This window comes from Microchirus variegatus (assembly GCF_963457635.1).
Source record: "Microchirus variegatus genome assembly, chromosome: 14".
In the NCBI taxonomy this organism is placed as follows: Eukaryota; Metazoa; Chordata; class Actinopteri; order Pleuronectiformes; family Soleidae; genus Microchirus; species Microchirus variegatus.
Genome location: NC_139815.1, coordinates 2766949 through 2784604, shown reverse-complemented (window position 1 = coordinate 2784604; position 17656 = coordinate 2766949). Strand labels below are relative to the sequence as shown.

Here is a 17656-nt window from a genome sequence, read left to right as displayed (position 1 = left end):
AAAAGATGATGGAAATATGGATACAGTCAGTGCTTGTTCAGATTACCACACTAAAATGTATTTTGTCAGTTTTTCCACTAATGTGAAACAAACCAATTTTTTTTTTTTTAATCAAATTAAATAAACGTTTTTCTTCCCACAGGGAAATTTGTGAGTTAAACTCATACAATATGTGTAACGTAATGCTCAAGAATGTCTTGAATAAACTTGACATAACAGATGTTTCTTAAGGCAGCCATTTTCAACATCAAACACAGGTGTTAACAATTATATTAATTTGAGTTTTACTCCATTTGAGTTCAAGAAAGAAAGTCCTGCTATTGTTTTACTGTGAAATACTGACTTTATTTATTAACTGAAACAAGTTCTCTTGATTTTTCAGCTTCATACGTGTTAATATTTTCTGGTTTATTTGCTCCTTGTAGCTAAAACTGAATACATTTTGTTCATCATCTCCTCAAGGTTTGGGAAACACAGAGTGAAAAGGTATGATGTGGCTGCTAATGCAAACAAAATAAAATTTCTGCATACATAGATTTTATCCAGATTAGTTTTTGAAAGTCTGGACAGGCAAAACCCCATAAAACCTGCGTTTTTAAATCAAAAGTATCATTCAAAACAAACATCTGGAGTCCATTAAAAAGTGACTCTTTTGAAATCACTTTCAATATGACAGCATGAGATTTTCTGCATTTTCTTGACAGAACAACTGTTTGGAAAGCGAGATTAAGACTCCATTTTTTTCCTTGTTCGATTCCAAATCTAAAAATTGGGGCATTTTTTTCACCACAATCATCTCCTGATGTTGCATTTATTTCATAGCACCTGTGTTTGATATAATTGGTCATATTTTAAAACAAACACCTCATTTTGATTGGATTCATGTCCCTCTACATTAACAGATGACAGTCAAATGATCAACTACGCTCTAATGCAAAGATGAGAATTTAAAGTATTATATTTTTCATTTGCATAGCATATACAAGAACATAATTTTTTTTTACTAAAGGTGTCGTTTCAGATTGAGAGAGCAAGGTGGTTACAGATTTTACGGTTTGTTTAACATCATTGACTAGTTTCACTGTCTACTAATGAGGCAAGAGTCATAAAATGCAAATCCCCTCGGGCATCATCTGTTTATACCAAACTGAGATTCGTGCTCAAGTTAAATCACCAGGCCAGACTCTATTGAAACATTCAACAATTTACGCTTTCTTTCTTTACACAACAACAGCCACACAGCGCGCAGAACCTCACCATGGTCATTTGCTTCACACTGGTGATGAATTCCTGTAAATCGGCAAACGCGGTGACACAGAAAAAGAGTTGTGTATTTCAATTAAATACACAACTCAATTACTGTTTCATACGTCCTCCTCGGTCAAAAACAGCAAACTTTAGCTGTAATTTCACATATGCTTACATTTTTTCCATACATGCCAATGTATAACATGACATGAAAGGAATTGCTAAATATATATGTGATCATCCGTTGGACAAACATTGCTAGCGTTTATGAATAAAGATTAACTTGAACAGAATGTGAACATTTTGTTCAACTAGCTTATTTCAATAAAGTTGAATTGAGTTCACTGAGGTTTTTAATTGCCGTGTTCTTAAGCATCAAAATGGTGAGAAGAACACAGATATTGTGTTGGTTTTTATCACACAATTAAACAGTTTCGCTATATAACAACAAAAGACATTCAATGTAAATATCCACAGGTGCCTCAGTTGGGACTGAACTGGGATTCATGCTCAAGCTAAATCACCACGCCAGACTACATTTAAACATTTAAACATTTAACAATTTACAGTCTTTGTTTACTACGACAAACACACAGCACACAGAGTTTGCCGTGTGAGTTGTTGCACACCAACAATGAATTTCTGTAAATCGGCAATAGTATGTGATGCACCAAAGGTCACGTATTACACTTTAATACGAACTTTCATGGCTGATTCACACAGGTCCTCGCCTCCGTTCTAAGAGCTACACGATCCACTCAATAACAGTAAACTTTGCCAATTATTTTAAAGACCCATTATTTTTCCTCGTTCTTGCTCCATGCCGATTTATAACATGACTTTAAGCAAATCGTGAAATGCCAATTTTATCAACCGCAGTACGCGTGTTAAACCAGGAGAATGTGGTATAGGAAATTGTTGGGATTATTTTACACAGGGTTTGGCAGATGCCCACGAAAGCGGTACACACTACACAGCAGGGACGAATCATCCTAGCGTTTTATGTAAAACAATGAATCAACAGGCGAATATTAGATGAATACTCAATAACGGTGACGCTGTGGACATGACAACAAATGTTCCGGGCGATGTTAATGGAGGGCATATGCGGCTAAAGCAACGATATGCAAAACATATATTACCTTTTGTATGAAAAGAGTGAGCGAAGCGTTAGCTTAGCTTTGCTAGGAGTAAATACGCGACAGCTGCGGTGGTGAATTCACCGCATAAGTGTTTATTAACGCAACAACCGAGTGTTGTTGGGTTTTTTTAACGTGAATTCGGCCGCAGAGCTACGAAGAAAAGCGCTGTTGTCAACGGCGGCTCGGTGGGGGGAAGGGGGATGGATGCGAGAGCCAGGCTCCGGCGGCCTGCCGCCGCTTCAGCCCCCCGCTCCGAACAAACAAATTAAATAAAACACCCTCTGTGCCTCTTCCGTGCAGCTATTGTTTAAATAATAACACATCTACTCCATCTTCAGCCACAGTCTTTAACACACGCTGACTCACCGGAGGGGTTGACGGCGGCGGGAGTTGCCATGTTGCCTCAGCGGAGGAAAAAGAAGTCGGAGAAACGGCAGCGGCGGCAGCGATGGAGATGACGCACAATGCTCTCGCACAGCCCCCGTTAGAGAGCGACTGAAGTCGGCGGGACTGGCACGCGAGGCTCGGTCCGAGCAACCGCCTCACATCCGCTAACACCGGGGACACGAAAAACGGAGAGGAAGCGTTCAGTCAGAGGCGCAGCTGAAGTTTACGGGGAACGTGCTAACATGTATGTTTGTGTCGCTTTTGCTCCCAGAACCAGACTTAATAAAATGCAAGATGTCTGAGAGGTAGCACCGCGAGATTTTAAGGCTGCTTGAATAAATTAATGTTACACAGTCAGTGACTGGTGTGATGAATGCAATGCCGAGCAGAGGCGTTTCAAGGGAGGCCAAAATCCTGGGGGGGCCCCCCAACATGATGAAACTAAACAAAAACCCCAATATTTCCATTTCCCAATAATCCACTACATTTCCTAAAATAAAGTTTTTTACTCCACTACATTTAAATTGGGCACTTTTACTGCATTTTGGACATAAATTGTGCATTTCAAAAATAAATTGTGTACTTTTACTACATTTCTGATGTAAATTGGGTACTTTCAGTACATTCCCTATTAGGGATGTGAATCTTTGGGTGGCTCACGATTCGATTCCAATTCTTTGGGTCACGATTCGATTCAAAATCGATTCTCGATTCGATTCAAAATCGATTCTCGATTCATACGATTCTCGATTCATACGATTCTCGATTTGCACGATTCTCAATTCAAAAATGTATACAATGCATAGTGTGTCAAGGCAAATTATGGCATCAAAACAATACAGTTTGTATAAGATAATGTGATAATATGATCACTCAAAGGCAAACTTATGACAAAAGTTAACATTTATTCATTCAAAACAAATAAAAACTTACTTACTGTACACAAAAATAACTTCCATAAATAAAAGCTTAGGCTAGCTGCCTTTTTCTCCCAGAAGTTACAAAAATAAACACACAAATAACACAAACTGGCGTTTTGTGTGGTTTTTCAAAATAGAAACTTTGATTTTTTTTTTTTGATTTTTGAAGTTTATGAATCGATGATTAGAATCGAGATTCCTATGTGAATCGATTTTTGCCCCCGCCCCTATTCCCTACATAAATTGGGTACTTTTACTACAGTCCCTATATACATTGGGTACTTTCTCTACATTTCCTACATGAAATGTGCATTTTTACTACATTTTCTAAATAAATTGTGCACTTTTACTACATTCCCTTCATAAATGTGGTACTTTTACTACATTTCCTATATAAATAGGGTACTTTTACTCCACTACATTGCGTCTAACTCTTTGTTAAACTCTGACTCTAAATCTTTGTTACTCATTACCAAATAAAATCAGAAGAAGGGTTGGTATTATGGTCTGTATTTATATAGAGCTTTTCCAGTGTTGATGAGCTGCTTTACACTACAGTTTATTTATATATTTTTTTAAGCTTCAACATGGGGTTAAGTGTCTTCGCTGCAATTTTAGTTAGTTTTATTACAAACACACATTTCAGGTTCAGGTATCATATTTTTCAAACTTTTATTTCAGTTAACAAAAATGTTTTTTTTATCATTATTTAGTTAACTATAATAACCTCTGTTGCGATATGATTTTAAGCTCATTTCTTTCTTTTTTTTTACATGACCATACTGGACACTCATTGGCCCCCAGGTCGTTTGAGTTTGAGACCCCTACATTACATGAGGACTTAATCTAATCTTAACCATAACCATAACTACTACTGACCTAACCCTAACATTAACCTAACCATACAACATGTCTTCACCTTAAAATGTAATAAAGGGCATTACGGGGACTTGTTTTTTTGTCTCCATGTGGAAGACAAGTCCCCATAACATGGCTGTGTGAACAGATTTATGTTCCCACAATCCGAGTAATACTTGGGAAACACACACACGCACATACACACACATACACACACACAGAGAGAGTGAGAGTGGAGCATTGAGGATGTGTGCATCACTTCTGCTCTGCTCACTTTACAGGGCTCAGTATGCAGAGAGGGGATGCAGCAGCCAGCAGTGGCTCTTTCCCCCCTGCTCTCTATCCATCTGCCCCCTTCGTCCCATCCACCTCCCCTCGGTCCAGGCTTTCCACTAACTTGCCACCCTACTGTATCGCCTCCCCTCACCCTCTGTCTCGTAGATGTTCCTCAGTGCAGAGCGGGAGCTGTGCTACGTTCAGCAGCCGCGCAGGATGTGAGACAAGCAGGTAAGAATCTTTCCAATATTCTCCTCTCTGGCTGGTTCTCTCTCCGTCTCTGCACGACACAAGGAAGTTACCAGTTTATTCGTCGATGGCGTGACGTGCTGAAGGGTTTTGATGGGGATTTGATGGGAGTGTAGATGTTGAGATTTGTTCAGGTATTACGTTTGAGCAGCCCAGAGAGAAGCACATATACTATTTTTATTATTATTTTATGGCCAATTTACTGGGATGCGGTTTCGTGACTTAGTGTAAAACAGTGGTACGTAACTTTAGTCTATGAGCTCCAACAGCGACTCAACAGCGACATTGTTTGGTTGGAGTTTGACTAAAAGTTTCAGTGAAATTGTGCATGGTTACTTTCTGGATTTCAATAAACCAGCTGGACTATTTCTGGTAAGCTCTTCATTCGGTGTCAGCTGAAGTAACCAAGAGTGTTTAGCGGTGAGTTATAACAACAGCAGTGCTCTGCTGACATTTGAATGCCTTTTTCACGTTGAATCCCTCAGTGCTAACAACTAAAACTGCCAAAAGACAATGTAAACGCTCTCGGTCAATATGGGCAGTTTAAGTCACTAACTTCTTCATCGCAGGTTCAAAGTTCCTAAATGCTGCTCAAATTTCTTCAAAGCAGCTTAAGGTTAGTTAGCAATTTAGTGTCGAATTTAGCAGCAGCTTTAGTAAATTACCGTCAAAACTGATGGTGGTACAAAGTGGCAGCCTCTGTCAGATTACAGTTGTTTGATCTTCAATTTCTGCCAAATTAAACCAATTTCACCCACATTTTATACACTGGACCTTTAAAATACTCTAAACACTCATAAATTAGGGATTCTTCAGTATTACGTTGGTCTTCCGGTTCATCGGTCTTTCACAATAAAATTAACTAATGGAATAAGGGAACTCAAACGCAGCAGTGATTTTATTTTGTTACAGGATGTGCTGTGTTTTTGTCACATATAGCCAGACATATTATAGATGCTGGAAGTGTAAAGATCCTTTTCGCTGCCTTTTAAGCTTCGAAACATATATGGAAAAAGGCAAGAGCCTGAGCAGCTCATTTGCTGTGAGACGTCTCATTAGTTCACGTGACAACGAGTTCAGGAAAATCCACGAAAGTATCGGCAAATTTTTGTCCACGCAGAACTTCTGTTGGAAAACTGGTGCCAGAGTGGAAAAAAATCATCTCAAAATGCCACGCTTTGATCATGTCATAGCCGCCCCACCATCCCCAGCTTTATGTGCATGACCCACATCTTCTCTGTTTGTTATATTTCTGTATTTCTGCAGTGTTAGAGCGCCACATACAGGCCTGGAATATATACTAGGGCATGAACCGATGCGTGAACCAAAACGTGTTTATGGGAAAACCTTTTTGAAAAATATCGTATGGGAAAGTTGTGGATAAAGCCTAAATCCCCTCACCAAAGTTCAACATTTGGTTGGGGAACTGTTGCATGGAGAGAATGTGGTGTTTTCGGAACTTTCTATGAATGAAAAAAGAAAAAAGTGTGTATAAGGATGTGGATAAAACACTATGGCCACAGAAGAAAACAAATCCACTTGCTAACATTAAAGGCAGTTTAAGAATAATCACTACGCTTGCTTATCCGAAGAGACAACTGTTGATTACATGGTTGACTGGGAACCTTTAATCAAAGACTTCAAAGGAGGAGGCTGTACAGCAACATGAAACATGCTAACCACCATAAATACCCATGGTGAGGGCATTCAAAAATTTAAATTGCGTACAAAACGTGAGCGTAGCTGCTTATATTATTAAACGCCTCATTTTAGAGGTGGTAAATATAAATATATATATATATACACATCATGCCTCCAAAGAAGAGAGTTAAGAGATGGACGGCTGATTGGGACGCCCTCTATCAGAGGATAGAAGAGACGCAACATGGCAAGAAAAGACAGATCATTCTCGAAGAACTGGACAAAGTCAGAGCTTCCTACCAGGAGGACATCCAGAGGTTTGAGACTGAAACCCATGAGCTGTGGCAGAAGAACCTGAAGGCCGAGCAGGACACACTCCATCACAAGATGATGAGGGAGATTAAAGTGGTCAAGAAGAAAGCCGACGAGGAGAATATCTCACTTTTGGGACAGTGTGAGAATATGCAAAATCAGTACAACGTTCTGGTCTCGGTCAACCTCGACCTCTCCGCCAAGCTGAAGAAGATGGCAGACGAGATGAAAGAGGAGAGGGAGGAAAGGCTGACTTTACTGGAGGAACTGGACCGAGTCCGAGCGTCAAACCAAGAGGACACCCAATGTTACAAGGCTGAGATCCTCAAATGGAAGCAGCTGGCTGACCAGCTTCAGAGTAATCTCGACAAGGTAGCCAAGGATTACGGAAACTTTGCGTCAAGCCACCGGGTGATGGCGCAGAACAGGAGGGCGATGTGGGAAACCCACTGTCAAATAATCGCAAAGGAGGTGGCGACGATTGAGAAGACGGCGGATGAAAAGTCGTCCTTTTATTTGAAGCAGTGTGCGAAGCTGATAAATCAGCACAACATTCAGATCACATTTGACCCCGAGTTCCACACGAAGCTTGAGGAGATGACGAAGGAGAACCAGGTGGTGAGTAAGGACAAGTGGATTGTCCAGGAGGAACTGGACACAGTCAAAGCCTCGCACCAGGAGGAAACCATAAAGTACGAGGCCACAAAGCAGCAGGCCGAACATCTTCAGAGTCAGCTCGACAAGGCAATCAAGGCTCAGGCGGACAATGTGTCGTGCCACGAGCTGATGCTGCAAAAGGCGAGGGCCGAGTGGGACGCCCTCCATCAGAAGATGGTGAAGGAGATCACGGTGGTGAAGCAGAAAGCTGAAGAAGACAACGCGTTACTCTGGAGACAGAACGAGAACTTACAAAATCTCTACAGCCTCCTGGTCTCGGTCAACCTTGAGCTTTCCAAAAAGATCAAGATGATGACTCTTGTGATCCAGGAGGAGAGAGACGAAAAACAAGTTCTGCAGGAGGAACTGGGCAGAGTCAGGAAAACGCAGCTGGCTCTTCAGCGTGAGCTGGACGCTCAGCTCAAGTACAACAAGTTAAAGAAGTCGAAGTTTAAGACTGAGAGAGAGGACAACGGGCCTTTCCAAAAAACATCCAGGCGACTCCCCACCATGGCTGAGCTGCGGGAGATCAACTCACAGTCCGAGCCGACATTGTGCATGAGAATCAGAGAATTTCTGGGCCTGAGGTGAACACAGAGATGGACAATGTGTTGAGGTGGGTTTTCTGCCAAATCAAATATTCGGATCACTGAAAAAGCAAGTGATCCACTGTGGCGAACCCCTAGAGAGGGAGAAGCCCAAAGACAAAAAATTTTGTTCAAAAAAAACAATCTGATCTGAAGTGCAGCTTGAGCTGGGCAGTGGCAGGTCAGGATACGTTAAATGTGCAATATGTAAACAAATAAACAACTGTCTAATATGCCGTATGAGCTTATGTGTAGATTTTTTATTTGTACATTTTAAGTTCAGCTCCTTGTTTTCATGTTTTCTGCTCTCAGAAATGATCCGCACCCATTTTATATGCTAAAAGTCACTTCTCTGCATGAACTTGGAGCCCTCTGTGCCTGCTGATGTTTCCACTCACAACACCTCAGAGGTGTCTGTTGATAGTGGTAGTCCGCCACACTCCCGTCTAATAAGTAGCTCAGCACTTCTCCGCATGGCTGTTGTGCCATTTCTTTGTTCAAACTGGGACATTTCCTGAGGCACCAGGTGGCAGCAGTTTATGTTTCCCTGCTCAGAGGGGGATGCTGCTGGATATCAGCATTGTAGTTTCTGCAAAATCCCTTCTTCACTCTTGTCCAACCAAAAAGAGTAAGTATCAGTGAGCGGCAGTTCTCTGCTAAGATAAATATTGATACTTGTTTTTAACCCTTTACAGCAGGGGTTCTCAAAGTTTTGATACCTGAGGGCCAATTTAGGAACCCAACATTGGACTGAGAGCCGCCAAAGGAAAAAAAAGGGAAAAAAAACAGAAATAAATCCCATTTGTAATAATTTAAATGACCAGATTGCAGTTCTACAGTTTAGAGTTAAAGTAATATAAGCGTTAATATAATGTTATTTAAGCATTAATATAACGCTTTATAATTTACTGGGTAATTACCCAGTATTTTGGCCATTGTTCTTACCTTCTAATTACAGGTTAATACCAAGTAACACATTTCTGTTACCATATATTCACTGGGTAAATAGCTAGTAATTGGGAGCTGTAGCTACCTGCTTATTACCAGCTTATAACCCAATAATACACTAAAATTCACCAGAAAACCAGGTAAATACCCAGTATTTTTGTTAACACTTATTGGTCTGTATCCAGTAATGTCCAATAAACATTTAACAAGCTTAGTAGCTCCTGGATTAAAACTATCAACTGTAATTCATTGCGGGCTGCCAGAAATGTTTCTGCGGGCCACCATTGGCCCCTGGGCCGCACTTTGAGAACCAATGCTTTACAGGGCAATCATTGTACACTAAAGAACTCATTGACATTTTTCAAAAAGTTATATTTTCAGGTCGAAAATAGAGGTCCATAGAAGTACCATGTATAGTTCCTTGCCCATATATATACAAGGAAAACACAAATGAAGTGAAAGGAATGCACACTGGGTGGTCGCCAACACAACTGTGCACTGGCACTCACTCAAGAAACTGGACAGATGAGGCAGTTGTAATTTCCTCCTCCTCTGCCTCTGACTTGGCTTGCCATGACTACTGTAGTAGGGCATTTCATCCAAGATTTAAAATTGCCCAAAAAAATGACTGCAAAATGAAAAATGGCAGATTTAGAATATGGCCCCAAGAGACCTTTTTTTTTTTTTTTGCTCATATTGACCTGATACATATGTTTACCATATTCCATGGGGCTGAATTTGCAGTGACGGTTTTCTTTGTCCAATAAATTCCACTGGCTTGTACACTAAGTGGTGCAACGCTGCTCTCCACAGTTTGAAGAAGTCTGCAATCGCAGTTCGAAGGTTCTTTAAAACAGATCGAACTTGTATTTCAACGCAGGTCAAAGTTCCTCTGGAGTTTGTATACGCAGGTTGACCTGGTGAAAAAAGCAGGGACAGGAAGTGGGTGTGGTTGGGTAAGAAAATGGCGGGAAACGGTATCAAAATAAAACTACAAATATGTTCAGCCCCAAATCAGCACTATACTGTAGAGCCTTATAATAACTTAGAATGTTACCCTTATTCACCTTTTTAAACCTGGAATACACCACCTTTTTAAAGTTGTGGTTATGATGTTAAAACTGTAAATCGTTTACATCGGTTCCCTGAAATCTTTGCTTTCATTGTTTTTGTTTTCCTGGCCACCATGCAGGACAGGGTTATTGTAGAAAAATGACAAATTGATTTATGACACAAAGCAACTGTATTGTTCTGAATCGCTGCAGAGAACAACACTCGCCTCATATTCTGCACACAAGTGTGTTTATACACAACACCAGCTGCTGCTGCTGCTGCTGCTGCATCTTGAGGACAAACAGGAACCACTGCAGACACAAAGCTGTTTTTTTTTTTTTGCAATATTTTAAAAGAAGGAAGTCGGGCTGTATGTATCACACACAAAGAGTAACGGCTCTTCTATCAAACTTCATCTTTCTCACACATTCTCTCAATCCTGTCACACTCACCTTCCTCTTCTCTCTTCCTCGTTTCCGTTCGTCTGCTCTGCTCTCTTGTACCTCTCTCTCTCTCTCGTGTGACTCTCACACAAAAAACAAAAAACCAAACAGGCGTGAAATGAGTTTTTAGAGGTGAACATTTCAGCAGCGACTTACTCATGTCACCAGATACTCTGTTTTTGAACACTGTGAGCTGGTGGTCAGGGGCAGGTCAGCAACACCAGGGTCACCACAAGACAGGATAATGCTATATTTCAGTGTATAAGAATAACACAAATAAATACACAGCACTTTTCTAGTGCATATCTTTCACACCTGTTGCTATCCACTCTGCTGGCATAGCCATCATCAGTGTCGTGGAGTTAAAGTAGACATATTATACCCTATTTCTCCAAGTTAACCTAGTTCCCTGGTGTCCTAATGAACATGTCTGTGACATGCTTTGGTCAAAATACCATAAGGATGAAGCACCACAGCAGTTCAGTCACCCTGCCAAAACTCTCAGTTTTGAGTGTCTGTCTCTTTAAATGCAAATGAGACACAGGAAACTACGTCAGCGTCACTGAGGCTCCGGCAGCTAACAGCAGTTAGCATTTGGAAAAGCCATCATTTGCCGACTCTAGCCCCGCACATTGCCGTCATATATAAATCCACTGGACATTAAATCCTCTGAGGCTGGAAGTTTGTGTAGAACTCTGTGCTGCACTGTGCAGCCCAAGAATAGAACACTTAGCAGACTTCCGCTCTTCTGGATACTATTCGCCCTCGCCCTGCACTCTCGCGTTGAGCTCCGCGAGACAGCAATTCCAGGAATGTCTCATTGTGACGTAGAAATGAGTCCGCAAGTAGACATTGTGTGTTTTATCTCCTGTACTTAGACTGAGGCGGACCACAAAAAACATTTGCCTACTCATAGGGTCTCCAGAGGCCCAAATATAAGTATTAAGACCCTGCATTTATCCAGGTTTGAGGGGTAGCCCAGCCCCTGACCTGCCCTATCCTTGTAACTTAATGTTTTTGCCCACTCTACCGTAGAGAGTACACTGGCCCCAAAATTCAGAGGTTTATTATAAGGCGAGCAGTGACTGAAAAACGCCCTCAACCTCAAACTGTGACGGAAGCAGACGAACGGAACCTGGAGGCCAGTGTAGCTCGTGTCTATCCACGTGTTCCAGTCCAGTGCAGGCTAATTTACTCTGGAAGCAGACAGAACAGTCAGGAACAGCCTCCTCTTTCTAGCATCCAGTAAGACAAAGTGCTCATTTTCTGCAGAACGCTGTGCTCTCTCTTTGCAGGGGAACTCAGCAGCAGCTTTCCAGAGGTTGTTGCCACGAGAGGAGATTCTAAACTTCCTGTTAAATTAAACTTCCTGTCAGTGGATGCTGCACACACACCGCCACAGAAACTAGACCAAAGCATAAAGAAGGGCTTTTTTTTTGTTGTTGGTCAAATCACTGACGTTCAGCTGGTTACTTCATTATCCTACAGCAGTTTAAATAATGACAAACTTCATATTTATTCTCCTAAACTGTAGATGATCCCTGGCTTTATTTAAAGTGTGTGAAAGAAAACTGTGCAGTTAGTGATTTCCTGCATTTGAGTTCATTTCAAGGTCCCACACACAATCATACACAACTATTGTTTTAAGGAAACGGCATTGACTATCATTCTAAGGAAAAGCCTTATCCCTAACCTTCACCTTAAACTAACCATATTTCAAATCGTACTCTTAAACTTAACCAGTTCCTCAGAAATGAGGTTCTGCCTCATAAGGACCAGGTTTTGGTCTCCATGGAGACTAGTGGTCCTGACAAAGTCAGTGTTTATGACAGAAAAAAGATCCTAATGAGGTGACAAATACAAGAACACAGAAACACGGTTGTGTTGATTTGCGTTTGAAAATCCCAAATTTGTGTGTACTCTATTACGTATTATCACGCTTTTCTTGTGACTGCACGATAACCTCAAAAGTGAACATAAGATGACCTTATGCCACAGGACGTAAGGATCACGGGATAAGAAACTGATAAAGAGAGGTAAATCGCTCCCTCTATCCAAGGAGACTTAGGGTGAATTCCAATTCCTTGCTTAACCCTCAATCTTAACCCTCAATCTCAAAAATGTGCGCTCCCTCTAGTGCAAGTGCTGTCCCGATTCTCTGAAAAATTCAGTTGAGGGGCAAGTTTAAGGGCTGTATCGCCCTCAATATTGAGATTTTCCGAGACCACCCTTGGGAGCAAGGGCTACCCAGAATGCATTGCGTGTTTTAACATAACAAAGATGGCGCCGAAAGCAGCGAAACGAGTACGCTACAAATTAAGTATTTTCTTTGTTAATAGAGATATAAAAATTATGAAAACCATTGTATTATCTTAGTTTAGGCCCATATTATGGATTACTGACGTCATTGTTGTGTAACATTTATTTTTATTTTACGATCTTTTGTCAATAGCCGGCCGGTGCGGACAAGCGATCGTTTGCTATCGTTTACTTTTCAATAAGCCGTGGTGTGCACTAACATGGTATTTGTATGAATATTACCTTATAACTTACTGACAACCTAATAACTTGACTGACAAGCGGATCGTAGACCGGAGGCAGCTTTCGCGTTATTCTGCCCCCTACAGTCTGAAGACGTATCTGCATTTAAGGGGTGTCCCATTTCTAAGTGACAAAATAACCCTCAACACTTGGTTTTGAGGGCCAGTTAAGATTAAGGGTTGAGATTGAGGGTTAAGATAGGAATTGGAATTGGCCCATACACACTTTACTGGGCCCAGTTGTGGAGCTGCTGCTACGATCCGCTCCATGTTCTCCAGCTGTGGTTGAACCTCCCCCCCCCTCCCTCCCCCCAGATAAGGCACATGTTCTGTCACACTACCCAGTAACCTGAGGAGCTGAAAAGGGCCCTGACACGGGAGGGTAAGGGGGAGGTGGGCAGTGAACCCTGTGATCCCAGACCCACGCACAAACAACTTAATCGATCCCGACTTCGCGGACACTGAGTGGTGCATGCGACGCTGCTTCTTGATATCACTGCTAATGATTATTGATGTGACATGGGACATTGAGAGTATAGGGCAAATATCTGCAACTAAATGATCTATAGATAGCAAGGAATGTCTGGCTGTCAATTACATTTCAGTACATTTTCATTACAGTCCAACACTTGACTTACTGTTCGATTCCAGACGCTTTAGTTGGACTTTGTTGTTCTTCGTGCCTTCTGTTTCTGTTCCTTGTTTCCTGTTTTATTTTGCAGTATGTCCTTGTGTTTAATTTCACTTCCCATCCTCCTGATCCTCTGCTCGGTTGAATAACCCTCCCCTCCGGAGTCTTCACATGTTTATTTTTGTTCACTTGTTGTCCTGCTGTTTTATTATTTGATCGAGCTCAGGTTCGCTGTGTTTAAGGTTTGACTTCTTGCCTTCCTCTCCTTTGGATTGTTTCCCCTTTTTGTTAGTTTTGTTTATTAAAGACATTTTTGTTGGACGTGCATTGAACAGTTGGGGGGGGGGGGGGGGGTAGCTGTAGAGCTACAGTTGTCCACTGTAGGTCAGTTGTTCTCCGGCCTCTCACTCGTCCACCTTTGTCGTTTGCTTTCTCACTTCAGCTGTGTTCAGGCTGAAGGAGAACATGGTGAGGGCGAGTGAAAGGCTGGCTCCACTGAACCCTGGAGTGAAGAGCAAACAGTGTGTGCAGCAGAGGAGGAGGAGGAGGAGGAGGAGGGTCAGAGGGAGAATGAAGCCACTTGTGCTTGAGGTTTTTCCTCCTCCCATCTGCCTCGACTGAGAACACAAAGAGGCAAATACAGCAGCTGTGAGCTCTCATTATACACCTCTACTACTTTACTATTCCCGTCCACACTGATGTTATTATTCATCGGTCGATGATTTTCTCCATTAATCGTCTTTGTTTTGTTGACAAACCAAGATTAATGTGTTGTCGTGATTTCTTTGTTATATGAAGCAAAGAAACCAGAACATATTCATGTTTTAGTTGCTAAAGAAGCGCAGAGAGTTTGTTTTTAATTATTTAAAAAAAAAAAAACTAAACTGAAGTTCTACTTATTTTAATGCAGTCATGTTGTGATATATATATATATATATTTATTTATATTAAAAGTTTAACATACTTTGGTCTGGGTGAACAAAGTTTTATTTTAAATTATTTTTTCCCTGTCCTTCACTCACTTTATCGCTGTATGTGTGTGTGTGTGTGTGTGTGTGTGTGTGTGTGTGTGTGTGTGTGTGTGTGTAAACCTATCATCGTGGTTTTATTTGGGTTAAAACCTGGTTTAAGGGTTAGAATTTGGTTAAGGTTATGGTTAAGGTTAGGGTTGGATAAGGGACTAGTGAATGCATGAAGTCTGTGATGTGTCCTTACTAAGATATAAAAACAAGTTTGTGTGTGTAGTCTTGTATTTGTTACGTCTTCAGGACTTTTTTTCACTGACCTTGTCAGGACCAGTAGTCCTCATGGAGACCAGAACCTGGTTCTAGTAATTTCTGAGGAACTGGTTAAGATTTGAATTATGGTTATAATTAAGGTTAGTGATGAGGCTTTTAGGCTGTTGAGATGAATGGAGTCAATGCAGTGTCCTCAGAAGAATAGCTGTGCAAACCAGTGTGTGTGTGTGTGAGTGTGTGATAGCAGTGTGTTAATCACTCCAGTAAATTAAAGGCGCGTTGGTTGGGCGTCGTCTTATAAAACAGCTGACGTGATAACACACAGGCTCTCGGCTTTTCACTCTCTCTCATCTTTTCCCAACAAATTGACTTTCCATTTTACAATCTCACCTCCGCTCGGATTCAAGCATCAGCAAATTTACAAGGCTGTCAGTCATACACACACACACACACACACACACACACACACACACACACACACACACACACACACACACACACACACACACACACACACACACACACACACACACACACACACGCACACACCCAGGATTACATTTTGCTCATGTTGTAGCCTATTAGCTTTGGCTACTATAAATTCAAATATCAACTCACCCTCTGAAGCGAGTGCAGCGCCGTCTTCTTGCGTCAAGTTTACTTTCTCATTTTTAAACTGAGTTTTCTCTGCTGAACCTGTTTAACAAGCACTGATACAACCATCCTCATCCCAGAGTTAGATCTACGATTGTTTTGAGGTCTCGTCGCTCTTGAGCTGACTCAGACATTAACATCCAAGAGTCGTTACGTTAGCGAGAAACTTGGTCAGAAATATGAGTTACGCAGCGACTTCAAAAAGTTCTCCACCTCACCCAGAAACCAGGTGTTTACTACGAAGTCATATCATTGTCCACAAAACCTCAAATGACTGCCACTGACTCTGAGGCAGACGATCCACTGTGGCGCCCCCTAAAGGGAGAAGCTGGAAGAAGAAGAAGTCTGTTCAGGTCTGGCCCCTTGCTATGAAAACTTTGACCACCATACGAGCCACCGTGCAGCCTGAGATCCTTGGGTCCTTGAGTCCTTCCTGACTATTCTCAGGTTGAGGCTTGAGACTGTAACGATATACTAAACCACAGGCTGTATCCTGAAATGAGATGGTCTTACATCACCAATTCTTCCACTGGTGCACAAAGAGTTCTGGGATATGGTGGGTCAAGAAGAATCCACCCAACCATATCCTTTGTGGTCATTTATCCAACCACTAGGGGTACTGCAGTCAATGGGACGGACCTACGCTGCTGCACTGGGACGCAGTTGCTGAATGCACACTCTGGCGGGGGTCATACCTATGTTCCCCGGGTCCTATGTTCCCCGTTTTTCCCAAAAAAGGTCCTATGTTTCCCACTTTGTATGTGACAGGGGAACATGGGACCCTTTTTTTGAAAAAGGATAGGGTTAGGGTTAGGGTTAGAGAAAGGGTCCTATGTTCCCCGGTCACATACAAATCGGGGAACATAGGACCCGGGGAACATAGGTACGGTCCCCTCTGGAGGATCCAGCCTGTGGATTCAGACGTACTGCAGTATTGCTGTGTTTCCGTCATGGCACCGTACAGTTTGGAATGGTTAAGCCCTGGGTCAGACTCGCATTCCAACTGAGAACAGTACCTGTACTTGGTAGGCGGGGTTTAGGCTGTGCCCAATGGCCATGTAGTGTGCCGTTGTGCCGTCTAGTGTGCCGTTGTACCGTTGCGACGACATTGCCTCGACTTCCATGGGATATCAACCTTGGCACGACCTGCCTGAGGAGATATGACTCGCAGAATCAGTGACTTCTTTTAAATCTCTTCTCAAAACCAGTTTTTATAGACTGTCTCACATTTGTTTTTACGGATATTTGAGCCACATTTGCCATTTCACATGTGAGCGTACATCCATTTTGTCAGGGCCAGTTGAAATGGATTGGGTGTCTTGCCCTTGGCCCATCCCAGAATTGACCCAACAACCCAATTCCTTTCACTTTTGGCCTACAAGCAGCTATTGGTGTAAACAAGCACTTCTGGTCAGACATAAAGGAGATTATGAGGATGACAGCGTATTGGTTGCCGTATCGCGGTTGCTGGCCAAACCGATTTACTAGACCAACTCCAAGAGTCAGTGCTGACTATAAATCCTGAATTATTTATATACATTTAAGTAGATTTCCCCCTCTTTCTTCCTCTCCTCTCTGCTGACTGCACAGCTTTTCTGCAACATTAACACTGCCATTGAATTTAAGTGAGTGTCAGCGACACACAACCCTAACCCTTAATCTATCTCCTAACTGCCTGTCCTGCAGAGTCACGGTTGACATTGATGTGTTTTAATATTAAACCTGTGAAATATAGAATGACATGGAAATAAATCCTGTGTATGAGCAGCACCGGGATATGCAGAAAAACCTGAGTTATAAATGTTTTCAGAGGAAACGCCTGTGATTGGCCTCTGTCATCTCTCTGGATCTTTGGTGATCCAGGTAAATGTT

At 41.9% G+C, this 17656-nt stretch overlaps 1 protein-coding gene across 1 annotated transcript in view; it reads right to left on the bottom strand.

Annotated features, from left to right (window-relative positions):
- arnt2 (aryl-hydrocarbon receptor nuclear translocator 2) overlaps positions 1–3024 on the bottom strand; it is a 72594-nt gene extending 69570 nt beyond the window's left edge. Inside the window, exon 1 of the mRNA XM_083900817.1 lies at positions 2757–3024. Within this exon, the coding sequence (XP_083756943.1) occupies positions 2757–2787 (31 nt within the window). The 5' untranslated portion in view covers positions 2788–3024. The remainder of the gene's footprint in view (positions 1–2756) is intronic.
- Between the last annotated feature and the right edge of the window lie 14632 nt (positions 3025–17656).